The sequence below is a fragment of the Cynocephalus volans genome, chromosome 3 (genome assembly GCF_027409185.1).
Source record: "Cynocephalus volans isolate mCynVol1 chromosome 3, mCynVol1.pri, whole genome shotgun sequence".
NCBI classification, from domain to species: Eukaryota; Metazoa; Chordata; class Mammalia; order Dermoptera; family Cynocephalidae; genus Cynocephalus; species Cynocephalus volans.
In genome coordinates, this window is record NC_084462.1 from 182,371,547 (window position 1) to 182,384,823 (window position 13,277).

Below are 13,277 nucleotides of genomic sequence, written 5' to 3' on the forward strand. Positions count from 1 at the left end.
CACCCAGGGAATGGGGTAGACCCCAGGGGGGTCCCTGTCCTCTCCTTTGAGAGGAAGAAGTCAGGCCTTTTGGGCCAAATGGGGGTAAGCCGAGGGCTCTGGAGGGCAGTAAAGGGGCTGGTGGGGGCAGAGGATGGAAGGGGGTGGATTTTAGGCCTTAGGAACTGAAGCCAGGGAAGTCCTGGATGTGGCTGTGGGGCCCTGCCTGCGGGTGTCGTGGGCTCCCCTCCCCTCCAATTCTGGCCTGGCAGGCTGAGTGAGGGGTAAGCACCTGGGGAGGCCGTTTTTGGGGCGGGCTCAGGGAAGGCTTCCTGGTGGAAGTAGCTGACTACATCTCAGCATCCAGCTGCAGCCTGGCACATAGAAGGCTCTGGCCAAGACAGCTGCCTGGTGACACTTCCTTTCTGACAGCCCGAGGGCTGCCTCCTCTGGGAAGTCTTCCCTGACCAAGCCCCTGGGCCTGGCGAGACCCCACAGTCTGCTCCCTGTGGCCAGACACCCTCCAGACCTCCCGAGCTTTCTCACTCCCAGCTCTCCTGCTGCCAAGATGCCATCACCGCGGACAGTGACCCAGAGTGGGCCAGAGCTGCGAAGCCCCAAGGAGCCTGAGGAGCCACAGACCCCAGCCCAGGGCACCCAGCGGAAGAGCAGCAGGGTAGAGCCCAGCGCCCACCGTGAGGAGGCCACAAAGCCGGGCCTGGGCACCTTGAGGCGGGCCTTCTGCCGGGCAAGCCAGCGAGCCTCGACCTCCAGGTTGGACCCAGGCCTGCTCAGGCAAAGCTCCCGCTCCCTGTTCCGGTCCTTCCGGCGTGCCCTGGAGGAGGGCCCAGCTGCCAGCCAGTCCCACGTCACTGCTGGGCCAGAGATGTCCTCGAGGGTCATGGATGGTGTCAGTGGGCAGGCATCCACTGGGCTGCGGCCTGAGAAACTGGAACCCGAGGCAGGTGAGGGCCTTACAAAGAACACTAAGCATGAGAGGAAACTGAGGCAGGGGTGAAGCAGCTGAGCCAAGGCTCCCCACCAGGCTGTCCTCCCCCACTCCCCCAAACCCTGCCCCCTGCACAACTGCTCTTGAAATTCTTCCAGGCTCTCAGCAAGGGGAGCTCCACTGCACAGATCAGAACAGGGAGGCTCAGAGAGGTTAAGTGACTAGCCTCAAGCCTCACAGCTGGGAAGTGGAGACATGGGATTCGAACCCAGACCTGCATGACTCTAGAACTCTAGCTTCTCCCTGGCCTTTCACAGCCCACTCCTGGCCAACTAAGGCTATGCTCAAAGCACTGGGCCTCTCTGATCACAGGGTTGCGGAGAGTGCAAGGGGGCCATGGTTGTCCGGAGGGGAGGTTGGGGGGCTGCCCAGAGTAGGAGGCACTGAAGTTGGGCTCCGAAGGGGGTGTAGGTAGAGGTGGAGGGCTCCTGGGGGGTGGGAGCTGGCAGAGAGCAGGGAGCAGGAAGAAATGTTGAAGCTGGACACTGGGGCAGAAGCCTGGGCATAGCAGGACACACGCAGCCTGAGCTCTGACCCCATTAGACCTGCAATTAGGGCTGCCCACGAGGTTACCAGGTCCAGCACAGCAGAGTTTGGGGTGGGGGAGGGAACAAGGAGAAAGGTAGGGTCTGGGAGTGGGGAAGGAAGGAGTGATCCAAATTGCTCTTTTCAGCTCGGCCTGGGGCCCCGGGTTTTGCCTCTTCAAAGGTGATTCCGAGGGAGGGCTCCTGGCTGTTGGGGGCTGTTGTTCCTTGAGTAGATCTTTAGGTGGGCTATGGGGCGCAGGAGCTAGGCAGTCCAGCCTTGGGTGGATGGGACCGGGCCTACAGGCCTTAGCGGGGACCAGGGTTCTGGGGCGGTCCCTCTCACTGCCCCTTCTTGCCTGTCCTTGCAGAAGGCAAATCCGTGGCCGACCTCATCACTGAACGGCAACTACTGGCTGCCTTCGAACAGCTGCGGCACCTGGAGACGCAGCTGGTGGCTTCCAAAGCCTCGGGCACCTTTGAGCAGGACCCCACGGCCTTTGCGCGGCGCGCCATGGACTTGTGTCTACATTACGACGGGCTGGCAGCCGAGATGGGAGCCATCGTGCGCGAGACGCTGGGGTCTGAAGGCGTGCACGCGGCGGTGCTGGCCGAGCTGGCCCAAGTGGTACGCGCCGAAGAGGAGGCCCACCCGGCGCCCCCTGCCGACGGCGACTTCCTGCGCACGCCCCGCCGCTGGCTCCGGCACTGGGAGGACGCGGTGCGCCGCAGCGTGCAGGAGCGCGTGCAGCGGGTGGGCGCGGGGGAGACCTCGGGGGCGGCCGAGGGCGCGTCGGGCCTGGCGCAGCTTCTTGCCGAGCTCGGTGGCTTGGTTCGCCGCGACCTGCAGAAGGTGCGGCTGGAGGTGCAGCCGGCTTACGCGGCCGCCGGCTTCCCGGCGTGGGAGGTCTACCTGCGCGCCTTCCACGGCGCGGTGGCCCAGCGCCTCCAGGAGCTGGCGCTCGGCGCCCGCGGCTGCGAGCAGCTCTATCTCCTGCTGGACTGGGCCGCCAATGTCTACGGCAGGTGAGGCCTCGGACTGGGCGCCTCGGGGCGGGGAGGGGCTGCCACCGCCCACCTGGTGCTACCCACCCTGGAGGCCTTCGGGAACCCGCTCTGAAGAGCCCAGAGCACCTTTCCTCTTCATGGCCTCCCTTGGAGAGGGCTGGTGATTGGGTGCCCGAGAGCACGGGGCACTTTGACATTCTTTCGTCTCTGTGTTAGGCAATGGTGCGCTCCTGTGCCAGATTTTCCGAAGTGGCCACCCATGTGCAGGTTCCCAATCTGCAAAGGCTCCGCGGCGAGGTTCCCGCCGCAGCACCGAGCCCAGTTAGAGCGCGAGGTGCCAGGCAGGACACAACCGCAGGCTCACAGATCTTGGCGAGGGTTCACCCCCACGTTCCCTTTGGTCGGGCATCTAGGTGCAGGGTACAGCCGGCTGGCAGTTTCCACCTCCAACTCTGTGCTGTGTGATGGGGGACTGTTTATGTCCCGGCCAGGCGGTCCCCAGCCCCATAGGCAGGAATGCCTGCAGGAGGAGGTTGCCTAAAGTTCTGGGCTCCTTAAATTGCCGTGTGGCCTCAAGCTGGTACCCGCCCCTCTCTGGGCGTTCCTTGGTGTGGGTTGGATGGTGGCTGGTCCCTGAGCTGTGTGGTGCTTTGGGGACGGGTGGGGGGTGCTTAGAACCCAGTCTTGGGTATACCCTGACCACAAGGGTAGAGATCACCACCGAAGCAGCCTGGCCAAGGTGCATGTGGACAGCCCTCCTTAGGCGCTTTGAGCACACAGAGCTAGTGCTAGAGAGCCAGGAAACCTAGCAGTCAGAAAGAAGCTTCTGGAAGGGCCAGCCCGTGGCTCACTCGGGAGAGTGTGGTGCTGATAACACCAAGTCAAGGGTTCAAATCCCTGTATAGGGATGGCTGGTTAGCTCACTTGGGAGAGTGTGGTGCTGACACTACCAAGGCCACGGGTTCGGATCCCCTTACCGGTCATCTTAAAAAAAAAAAAAAAAAAAGAAGCTTCTGGGGAGGCGGGTGGTGGCACAGAAACGTGGAGGGCAGGGAGGTTGGGGCGTGTGAACAGCAGCTCAGGTTCAGGGCCATGCGGTGATGGCTTTTGACTTTGAGCCTGGCCGGAGGTGGGGAGTGAAAGGGGAGGAGGCAGCCGCTGCTGCATCAGAACCCTGCCCAGAGGGGCCGGCCCGTGGCTCACTCGGGAGAGTGCGGTGCTGACAACACCAAGGCCACGGGTTCGGATCCTATATAGGGATGGCCGGTTGCTCACTTGGGAGAGCGTGGTGCTGACAACACCAAGGCCACGGGTTCGGATCCCATACAGGGATGGCCGGTTGCTCACTTGGGAGAGCGTGGTGCTGACACCACCAAGTCAAGGGTTAAGATCCCCTGACCGCTCATCTTTAAAAGAAGAAAAAAAAAAAAGACCCTTGCCCAGGCTCTCAGCCTACCGCCCTGCCTTCTAGTCCTGGCTTCCTGGGCGCCCTGGACCTGGCGCTGCCCACGGAGCCGCTGCCCCCGCTCCTGGCACCCGATGTATGGGCCCGACTGGAGAGCGACTACACCAGCTTCCTCGAGGTAAGTCCAGGGCGGGGCCGAGATGGAAAGGGCGGGGTCCAGAATCGCGGTGGCCGTGCGGGCTGTGGCGCGGGCTGTGGCGCACCCCGTGGCCTCGGGCGCAGGTTTGTGAGCCGGCAGCCCGCAGTTCAGGAGGCAGGGGGCGCCCAGACCTCCTACCTGGGACGGTCTCACTGCGGCCCCCCTCCCCCACCCCCGCACAGACCAAGATCACGAGCTGCTTCGATCGCATCCTGCAGATGGAGCGGAGTCGCTGGGCGGCCGCCGAGGCCCCCGATGTCCTGCAGGGCCTCTACCACGCGCCGCTGTCCATTGACACCCACATGGTGCGGCGGGGGAGGGGGCTGAGGAGGGGCGTGTGTTCAGGCACAGGCAGGCGGTGGGACACCCAGAGCCATCACATCCAGTCCTCGTCATCCCTCCCCATTAGGGGCCTGAGGCCCCACGTAGGGCGAGATCGGGGACCCCCGGGGCGCAGGGCGAGGGTAGAGGCCGGGGCCCAGCTCCGGCTTGGCTGGTGGAGCGGTGCTGCGCGGGAGTTGACCCGTGGGTTTGGGGGCTGAAAGCTGGCGCTAGACTGTGAGGCCGAGCTGGGTGGGCTGGAGACGTCGCTGGGCGTCGGGGCTGGGGCTGGGACGCGCGCTCAGCTTGTGGCATGGCTCGCAGCTCGTGGCCGAGCACGTGAAGGCGGCCGGCGCTATCTCCGCGGAGCTGGAGGCCACCACCCTGCGGATCTGCGCGCGGGCGCTCGGCCTTTTCGTGCCCAGGTGCGGGCGCAGCCTCAGCCGGGGTGGGTAGGTGGAGTGGCCGTGGCCACCCCCGTTCGCTCAGAGCGTGAGACCCCTGCTCTGCAGGTGGGAGCAAGGGGCCTCATCACACGGCCGGCGTCTGGGTGGGGACCCGAGGGGAGGGCGGACCGGCGCCACAGCGCTGCCGGGAAGGGTCCCCGAGGCTTCTGTGTACCCCGCCCCAGGTTTGAAAAGGCTTTTCTGGAGTCGGAGGCCGTGAGCGCGCCGCACTTGGGCGCCTACATTAACGCCTGCGAGGAGCTGAGGTAGGTCCCGGCGCGGCCGGCAGGGGGCGCGCGAGCCCCGGGATCCCGGACCGAGACGCGCACTTGTGGCCAGGACCCGGGTGTCAAGGGGCTGGTCCCTCCCGGAGTGTGGACTTCCCGGGGTGGTCCTTCCTCGGCACAGCGGAGCTGAGGGCCTGGAGGGATGAGGGAAGGGTTTTGAGGGTGAGCAGAGGCTGCTCCGTTTCTTTTTCTTTCCTCTCTCCATCCCAGCCAGACTTCGTTTTTTGGAACACCCCTTCTCCAGAAAGCCCTCCCTGACACCCCACCCTGGGCTTTGCTGGGGGTGCGGTCTGGGTCTCTCTGTCCCCAGAAGGCAGAGGCCCTTTCTGTGAGTTGGCAGTGGCTGCCAGCCTCTGTGCCCTCAACTTAAGGCCAAGCCTCAGTCCCCCCACTGCAGAGGCACCAGCTGCTGAAGGCAGCCGGACACTGAGGGCACAGACTGGGCTACACTGTCTGGGTTCACATCCCAGCTCTGCCACTTGCTAGCTGTGTGCCCTGGAACAAGTTACTTCTGTGCCTCTTTCCTCATCTGTCAAATGGGATCAGAGCACCTGATCCCTAAGGCTGTGCAGGAATACAGTGCTGTAGAGGACTCAGTCCGTATTGGCTCTGTGAGAACCTGTGATGTGCCAGGCACTTCGTTAGCGCTTCACCCGCTTGATACACTTCATCCCACGTGCATCATACCCATGTGGGTGGGCAAGTGGAGGCCCAGAAAGGAAATGCCACTTGTCCACGTCACACAGCTAGTCAGTGGTGGAGCTGGGACTTGAACCAGACCTGCCTGAGTCCAAAGCATGACCGTGTCGAGGCACTGTTTCTCCAACACTCTCTTGTCTCTAATCTGGGCCGGGCTGGTCTTTGGCCCTGAGGACCCTGGGGGTTCAGCCCCAGGGAGCATTCCCTGCCCCTTGATAGGCAGCTGCAGGTCCAACCTCTGACGGAACTTAAGCCTGCCCTTTTGTGTCCCTGGGCTGTGGGGACTGGATATGGCCTGGCTCTCAGTTTTCTTAACAGTGAAACAGGGACACTGTCACCTTTAGGGGACAGTTATGAAGCCCAATGGAGGGTCTATGCCAGGCATGGCCGTGCTGCACTTTCTCATCACCAAGAGAGATGAAGGCTTTGTCCTAGAGCTGCCAGAGGGGAACTCTGCCATGGAGCTGGGCCACCATCACCCCACTGACCTACACCTCTGTGATTGACTCCTAGGTCTTTGGTGCTGTTCCATCACTTGACTCTGCTCCCAGGGCTACTATACTGTGCAGCCCTGGGGGCTGCCCTTCACATTATAGTCTAAATGAATGGAACTGCTGTGGCCACCAGCCTGCATGGCTGTGTGTCAGTCCTTGTTCCCCAGCCTACTCCCCCTTGCCCACCTCATCACCTGCCCTGGCTCCTCTCCAGGACCAGTCTTATGGCCAGGTTTCCGGGAGCCCTAGAGGAGCTGGAGAAGCCCCTGGTGGCTGCAACCTGCAGTTTTCAGAAGCACCTACTTGAGGGTTTGCAGCGTGACGTGCAGGTGAATGGGACAGGCCCTTCTCTCCCTATTTTCCATGCCCAGCAGGTGTCCCCTATTCCCTGGAGCCTGGGTGCTCATTTACAGTGTTTGTTTACCCTAGGGGAATTTTTGGAGTGTGTGTGTTGGGAGGTGAGCAGGGGACCCAGATGATTTCCCAGATAAGCGGGGATGGTTGGGAAATGGCTACCTTCTCACTTCAGTCTCCACCTCTTAGCAGTCAACACCTAAGCCTGGGATGGTGGGTCCAAGGAACCAGGCCTGGACCCCATACCCAACCCCTCAAGGATTCCCCAGGGCACACCCTAAGCAGGACCTGTCTAGATACCCAAACTCAAATCCTGCCCTCTGGAGCTTGGACCTGGAAGAGGCATTCTGGGAAAGGCCTAGTGACATAATTTGTGGCTAGGAGAGGGGATGGCACTGAGGAACCCAGTAGAAAAGGAACTCAGGAGTGGTGCTCTGGGCTTGGAGGGGAGGGTTTGGTGGGCCAGGAGAATTCAGTTTGAAGACTCCCACTCCCCTCTTTCCCCAGCCGCTCTTCAAGGCCCTGTGCACAAAGGGCTGGCTGACACAGGACACACTGCACCCTCTCATGGACAAAGTGGTAGTCTTTGCCCACCATCTCAAGCACGTGGCCCGGTCAAGGGCACAGGTACCGTGAGGGGGAGGGCTCTAGCAGGGGGGTGTCCAGGGCTGGGGTCATTGACCCTGACCCCGATGCTGGCCTGCCTAGGAGACTCTGCAGGAGGTGCACCGTTTTGTGGTCCGTGAGTACCTAGCACAGGTGCTCAGGCCACGTGAGCGGCTCCGGGGTGACGAGCGTGTGAGTGGTGCCCAGAAGATGAGCCTCGATGCCCAGGCCATTGGTGACACCTTCCAGAGCTTGGTAGGAGCAGCGTCCAACTGCCCCGCGGGCTCACCTCCACACAGAGCGCCCCCGTTCTCACTGCGATGGGGAAGGCAGTCACTCGGGCCCTAGTGCATGTGGCCCTTTGGCGGGAGCAGTTCTCTCACTCCCCATCCAGAGGGAGAGGGGCATTCTGGCCCAGTTGGGGCCGGACCAGGTGCAGGGGGGGAGGGTCTTGCATATATTTGCATGCATATTGCTGGGTGTGCCAGGAAGGGGTGAGGGTTGCAGCACCACCTGATGGGCAGGGCTTGTGAGCAGCCTCTGCCTGGACCCCACATCCTTCCACCTGAGGCACCATGACCCCTGCACACACCCCTTCCTGGTCCACTGGTCCTCCACTCGCGGCATGATTCCATCTGTTTCCCATCTGGCTGGGCCTCTGTTTCCCATCTAAGCAGAGACAGGAAGACAGCTCTGTGCTGGGTCATGGGGAGGGGACTTGAATACTGTGTTGCAGATGAGCCCTCGGTGCCTAGGTCCGTGACACGTTCCGTTCTGCTGTGGGGGAGGCGGGGTGGCTGCAGGAGGACTGAACGGTGCACTCATGGAGGCGTTGCAGGCAAGGGGGTAGGGGGGCTCCTGGGAGAGGGGGCCTGCCCCGCTCGCCTCTCTGTCTCGCAGGGCTCTGAGGCCACATGGCTGGACCTAGCCATCCCTTGCGTAGCCGAGATCCTGGGCGAGACTTACAAAGAGGACATCCGGCGACATCTGGAGAAACTCATCGGAAGCTACCCCGACATCAGGTTCGTACTCCACCTGCTCCCCCAGGTTCCAAGGGAGAGCTGCAGGGCCACGCAGGCTGGCATTCACACCCTCTGAAGCGCCCCCATGGCCGCGGTGGGCGAGTATGGAGGAGGGGGGGAAAGAGCAGCTGCTGCCGTGGGGGCGGCGGCTGGGGTGGGGGCCGAGGCCAGCCCCGCACTGGTGCGTGTGGTGGGGACCGGGTGCTGGCCGGGGGCTCTGCCCTCCCTCCCGCGGTGTGGGGCGGAGGGGCCGGGCTGCCTGTCTTGCGCAATCTGTTCCCGGCAGTCCCCCGATCAGCCCCACGGGGAGGCCCGCCTCTGCCCCTGGAATCCGAGGGGGGAGATGACCCCTGCCCCCTAGAAAGCCCTGGCTGGAAGTCGTGAGATTCGGATCGGTGGGGGAAAGAGGCTTTGATCCTGGGGTGTGTAGGGGGGACGGTGGTGAGTCATCGAAGCCCTCGGAAATCCCAGCTCAAACCTTTCCGAGGCCTTGGAGATTCCGGGATGGGGAGGGCACAGAAAGCCCCTGGCCCAACCCCTTCCCCGGCCCCGGCCACCCAGGGGGAGAATTCCCTGTCCCCCAGCCAGGTGGTCTCCCAGGCTTTGGTTCAGAGTGACCGCCCCCTCGCGATGCCCTGGGGTTCCCCTCCTGGCCTGCCCTCCCTGACTCCTCGGGGCAGCACTTTAAGCCCCAGCGGTCCATGGGATGGGAGGGGGCAACTGGCGACACCCCTAGGCACTGGCCTTTGGACTTCACGCTGCCCCTCTCCTGCTGCCTGGTGTGGCTCCTGCACGGTGCTCGCTGCTGGCAGGAGGGGGCGCGGACACCTTCCCCAGGCTCCAGACGCCCCCTGGCCTGGGTGCCGCCCCCACCTCCCTCCTGTGGCTACATTGCCCCCTTCCCCCACTCTTGGCCACCGTTTCTTGAACCTGTCCTCCTGTGACTCGCTGCATGCCTCTGCATAGGCCCTTTCCCCTGTCGGGCCGCCCCTCCCTCCCCCTGTGCCTGGGGCTCCATGCCCTTCAAGGCCCAGCTACCATGCACCCCCAGGTCCACTTTGTGGCCTCCTCCAGGAGCACCCTTGCTCCACCTGGACTCAGATAGTCTCAGCCTCTCTGACCAGCTCTGGGAATGCTGGGTGCCTTCCCTGGGCCCCGGCCACCCACTTCCTCCCAAGCTTGGGGGTTCCCCTCATGCCCAGGGCTGGGGGTGTCAGGGAGGGGCTGGGCTGCAGTGAGGGCCCGCGTGTTTCTGCAGGCGGGACCACATTCTGGCCATCCTGGCACTGCGCAGGCTGGGTCGCCGGCGGAACCAGAGCCTCTTGCAGCACGCCCAGGACCTGCTGAGAGCTGTGGCCGAGGCAGCGGGCTCAGGAGCTGCCAGGGACCGCGTGCTCTTTGAGGAGATCGAGGTGCCCACCTCTGTGGATGTGCTAATTACCTGCATCTAGTGCTGCCTGGCCTGAGAGGGGCCATGCTCAGGTGTGGAGCTGTGGTAGGTGGAGGGTCAGCCACCCTCCCCCAGGCACTCAGCCAGGGCTGGGAGCCCAGGAAGTCACTCGCGGCCCCACCCCCAACTCTGAAGCCCAGAGTTATGGGATTTTTATCTTCAGTCACACAGGGCTGGTTGGCCGGAGGAAGAGATGAGTAGGCCCTTAGGCATCTGTGGGGGAGTGTTGGGGACAGCAGTGGCTCCTTTCAGTACTGCCTACCAGGGAGGGCCTCCCTGCCTCACTGTCCAGCACCACCCCCAGTCTGAACGTGAACAGAGTATTTATTTTAAAAATAAATGTGAATTAAAACGGTGCCTCCCTAAGGAGGGGCAGGGACAAGCTGGCTGGGAGGGGAGGCCTGGGCCCCATCAAGCCAAGGGCTGGGCTGGAAGGCTCCCTGGTGACTCCATTTGGTGGATGGCCCTTTCCTGCCCATTGTACTGATGGGAAGACTGAGGCAGTCCAGAGCTGGGAAGGCCCACGCCCGTGGCTGCAGAGCAAAACAGGCCATGACCATGGGACCCTGCATCCACTGGCCTCATGTGCCAAGTTGGCCTTGCCCAGCAGGGGTGAACGATGCTCTGTCCCCTCCTAGGCTGGCCTGGGTCCTGGGGGGACAAGAGGAGACCAAAGCTTGTTCTGCGGTTTGGAGTATTTGGGTTAGATGGGAGGGACTTCCCAGCAGTGAAAGTTATTGGGTTACTGTAGGAGGAAGATCATCCATGGAGGGTGCATATAGGGGAGGGGGTGACCCTGCAGATCTCAGTGACGGAGGCAGGCTGCAAGGAGACTGCTCCAGTGTGCACCTGCATCCCCTTCTACTCTAACAGAGATCTGGTGCTGAAATTTGGCTGCAGCCTGAATGCGAGGCTGCTGGGAAACCCATTTGCATTGGCTTCCCAGGGAGGCTGAAAGCTGAGCTGGGATTTGCAGATAGGAGCCCCACCCCACCCCCATCCTACCCCTTCGCATCGGGCCTCCACTATCTCTCTGGGCCTGACCCTGACCCTGACCTTGGTGCGAGTGGGGGATAGGTAATTGCAGGTGGGCCAGGGTTCTAAGAACCCGATGAGGTTATGTCTCCTGAGGACAGGGCAAGGGTCCTGAAGGGCTGTGGTGCCAGGGAAATGGGGGACAGTTCTCTCCCAGGTCTGGGTCCACCTCTCTGCACTGTGGACCATCAGGGGGCAGTGCCTGGGCTGATCTGCCCCACTCCTGACACCAGAGCTGGAGCACAGGGTCAGGTGTGAGTCTTGCTGGGGCCCTGGGGCAAGTGGGTTGGGTGCCTGGGGATTGTTCATCTCCTCCAGGAGCAGGTGCCGAGGCAGTGCACCCCACAATGGGTGTGCAGGCTGTAGGCCAGGGAATATCCAGTTCTCCCTGGGCAGGGCAGGAATGAGGAAGTGGAGAGGTTGGGGTTCCCAGGCTCCAGGGCTGGGGTGGGGGCAGGGTGTGTGTGTGTGCTGATGCTGACAAGCAGTCCTTGTGCTGATGGGGAAACTGAGGTCAGCAGAGGATGGAGGTCGGCACTGCCTCTCACCAGGCCCTGGAGTGGGTGGCCTGGGATCCTCACAGCCAAGGGCTTGGGGTGTGTCCGAGGGGCACCTCTTTCTAGGGGAGGGATGCAAGGGAGGAGCAGGTGATTGACAGGCCAGACCCCCCCCCCACCCCACGCTTGACCCCTCATATAACCCGTGGCCATCAGCGTTCTGGGTGGGAGTTGCAGTCACTGGGTGGGGAAGGCCCCCAGGGAGAGGCTGGGAAGAGGCACCCCTGGCTGAGCTGTCTTGGCCTGATGAAAGCTTCGCATTGCAGTGGGAGGGATTTAGGTTTAGACCCAGGACCATCCTCCTGAGGTTTTTAGGCCCAGAGACAGGAAGTCAGGGTTTTCCTGACAGGAACTGTGTGCACATGTGTGCTTGCACCTCTGTGCAAGGAGGGTAAGCATGCATCCATGTGTGCACGTTCCTGTGAGCCCAGCAGCAGCTGGAGGCTGGGGTTGGCTTCCCAAGGCCACATCAGGGTGAGTGGGAGGCCGGACAGCAGCTCCCGTGGGAGTGCAGTCAGGGAGGCTGGGGACAGAGGGCAAGCTCAGACTGGGGGACCTGCGGTTGGTTCAGGCCAAGGGCTCTGGCCACTGGCCCATCTGCTCTAGGGGGAGTGGGGGCTGTGCTTACCCGTCCCACCCCCACTGCCCGCCATGTCCCATGAAGCCTTGCAAAGAGCCTAGAGTGTTCCTTGGCCATCCTGTTGTCCAGGCCAAGCATGGGAAGAGGGAGTCTGACTCTCAGAGAGCTGCTCCTTGACTTCTTGGCCAGGCTCTCTGGCTGATAAGGAAGTGTGTGTGTGCTTGTGTGCGCGCGTGTGTGTGTTCATGGGACGTGCCTGTCAGTGCCCCCCAGCCCTTTCATGGAGCCGGATGGCCTGGGACCATCCTATTTGCTTCTCTAGCTGGGATCCCAGGCCCTGCCAGCTGTTCCTGTCGCCATCCTCTGCTGGGCCACCTCTTCCCCACTGCGGGCTCACTACTTCTCTCTCTTCAGGGCTCTTTCGTGTGCTAGGGCTTGCCTCTGGCTCTGTCCCTGAGCCTGGGGTCCTTGAGACAGGGCCTGCTCTGAGAATTTCCTGGAGATCCAGTTTTAGGCCCATCTGGAGGAGCAGTGAGAAGGTACAGAGGCCCCACATGCCCAAGGAGGGGGTTCAGGTCTGTGGAGATGATGAACTCTGTGTGTGTGTGTGTGTGTGTGTGTGCACATGCGTGTGCACATGTGTACACCTGCTGGTGCAAGAATAGTGTATGTGGTGGAAGGAGGGGACTTGAGTGTCCATCCCAGCTCAGGCTGGAGCCTAGTGGCCCTCTGTGTCTATCCCTCCCTCCTGGTCCCTGGTGCTTGGGCCCAGCCCCTGCTTAAGTGTGTCATGCTGGAAAAGCCCGTAAGGCTAGGCCTTGCAGGACTGTGTTCAGGTCTCAGTTCTGCCCTCCTTTAGCTGGTGATCTGGGGGTGCCTTTCATCTCTGAGACACAGTCTCCTTGTTTGTAACATGGTGGGAGTGCCTACTAGGGAGGGAGCTCAGGGGTAAATGAGACTGTCTGCAGAGGTCCTGGCACAGAGGGCATGCTGCAAGCGGTGGTCAGTGTGTCACTTCCATGCCTGCACAGCCTCTCCCTCTTACTTCCTCACCTGGTGACCCCAGCCCCTTCCTTCCTGGCCCCAGTCCCTAGCAGGCCCCTGTACAGGCAGGCAGCACCCTCAGTGGCTGGGAGGTGGCTCCTAAAGAGCCCCTCACCACTGCCAAGTTGGGGAGAGGAGGCTGCAGGGGTACCAAGGCCACCCTCTGTCCCCAGTGTCCCTTCCTCTGCTACCACAGTGAAACCCCTTTGGGAGCTGCAGCAGGCCAGGGGGCCACTAGCCTTCCAGGGTCTCTTCCAT

The 13,277-nt window shown here is 62.4% G+C and overlaps 1 protein-coding gene across 1 annotated transcript; it reads left to right on the top strand.

Moving 5' to 3' along the window:
* The first annotated feature begins 547 nt into the window (after positions 1–547).
* On the top strand, positions 548–9,804 carry EXOC3L4 (exocyst complex component 3 like 4). The gene is made up of 11 exons (XM_063088321.1): positions 548–944; positions 1,884–2,538; positions 3,992–4,103; positions 4,307–4,429; positions 4,770–4,870; positions 5,077–5,157; positions 6,586–6,700; positions 7,233–7,352; positions 7,434–7,586; positions 8,232–8,353; positions 9,612–9,804. The coding sequence occupies exons 1-11, from the start codon at positions 548–550 to the stop codon at positions 9,802–9,804; spliced, it is 2,172 nt and encodes a 723-aa protein (XP_062944391.1).
* Positions 9,805–13,277: the final 3,473 nt, after the last annotated feature.

What these genes read in the sequence shown, in the direction of transcription:
- EXOC3L4 (XM_063088321.1), top strand. Translation starts at nt 548, where the DNA reads ATGCCATCACCGCGGACAGTGACCCAGAGTGGGCCAGAGCTGCGAAGC. An exon ending in GCCGCCAATGTCTACGGCAG is followed by an intron (nt 2,539 to 3,991) that starts GTGAGGCCTCGG and finishes CCTGCCTTCTAG; the next exon opens with TCCTGGCTTCCTGGGCGCCC. An exon ending in AACGCCTGCGAGGAGCTGAG is followed by an intron (nt 5,158 to 6,585) that starts GTAGGTCCCGGC and finishes GCTCCTCTCCAG; the next exon opens with GACCAGTCTTATGGCCAGGT.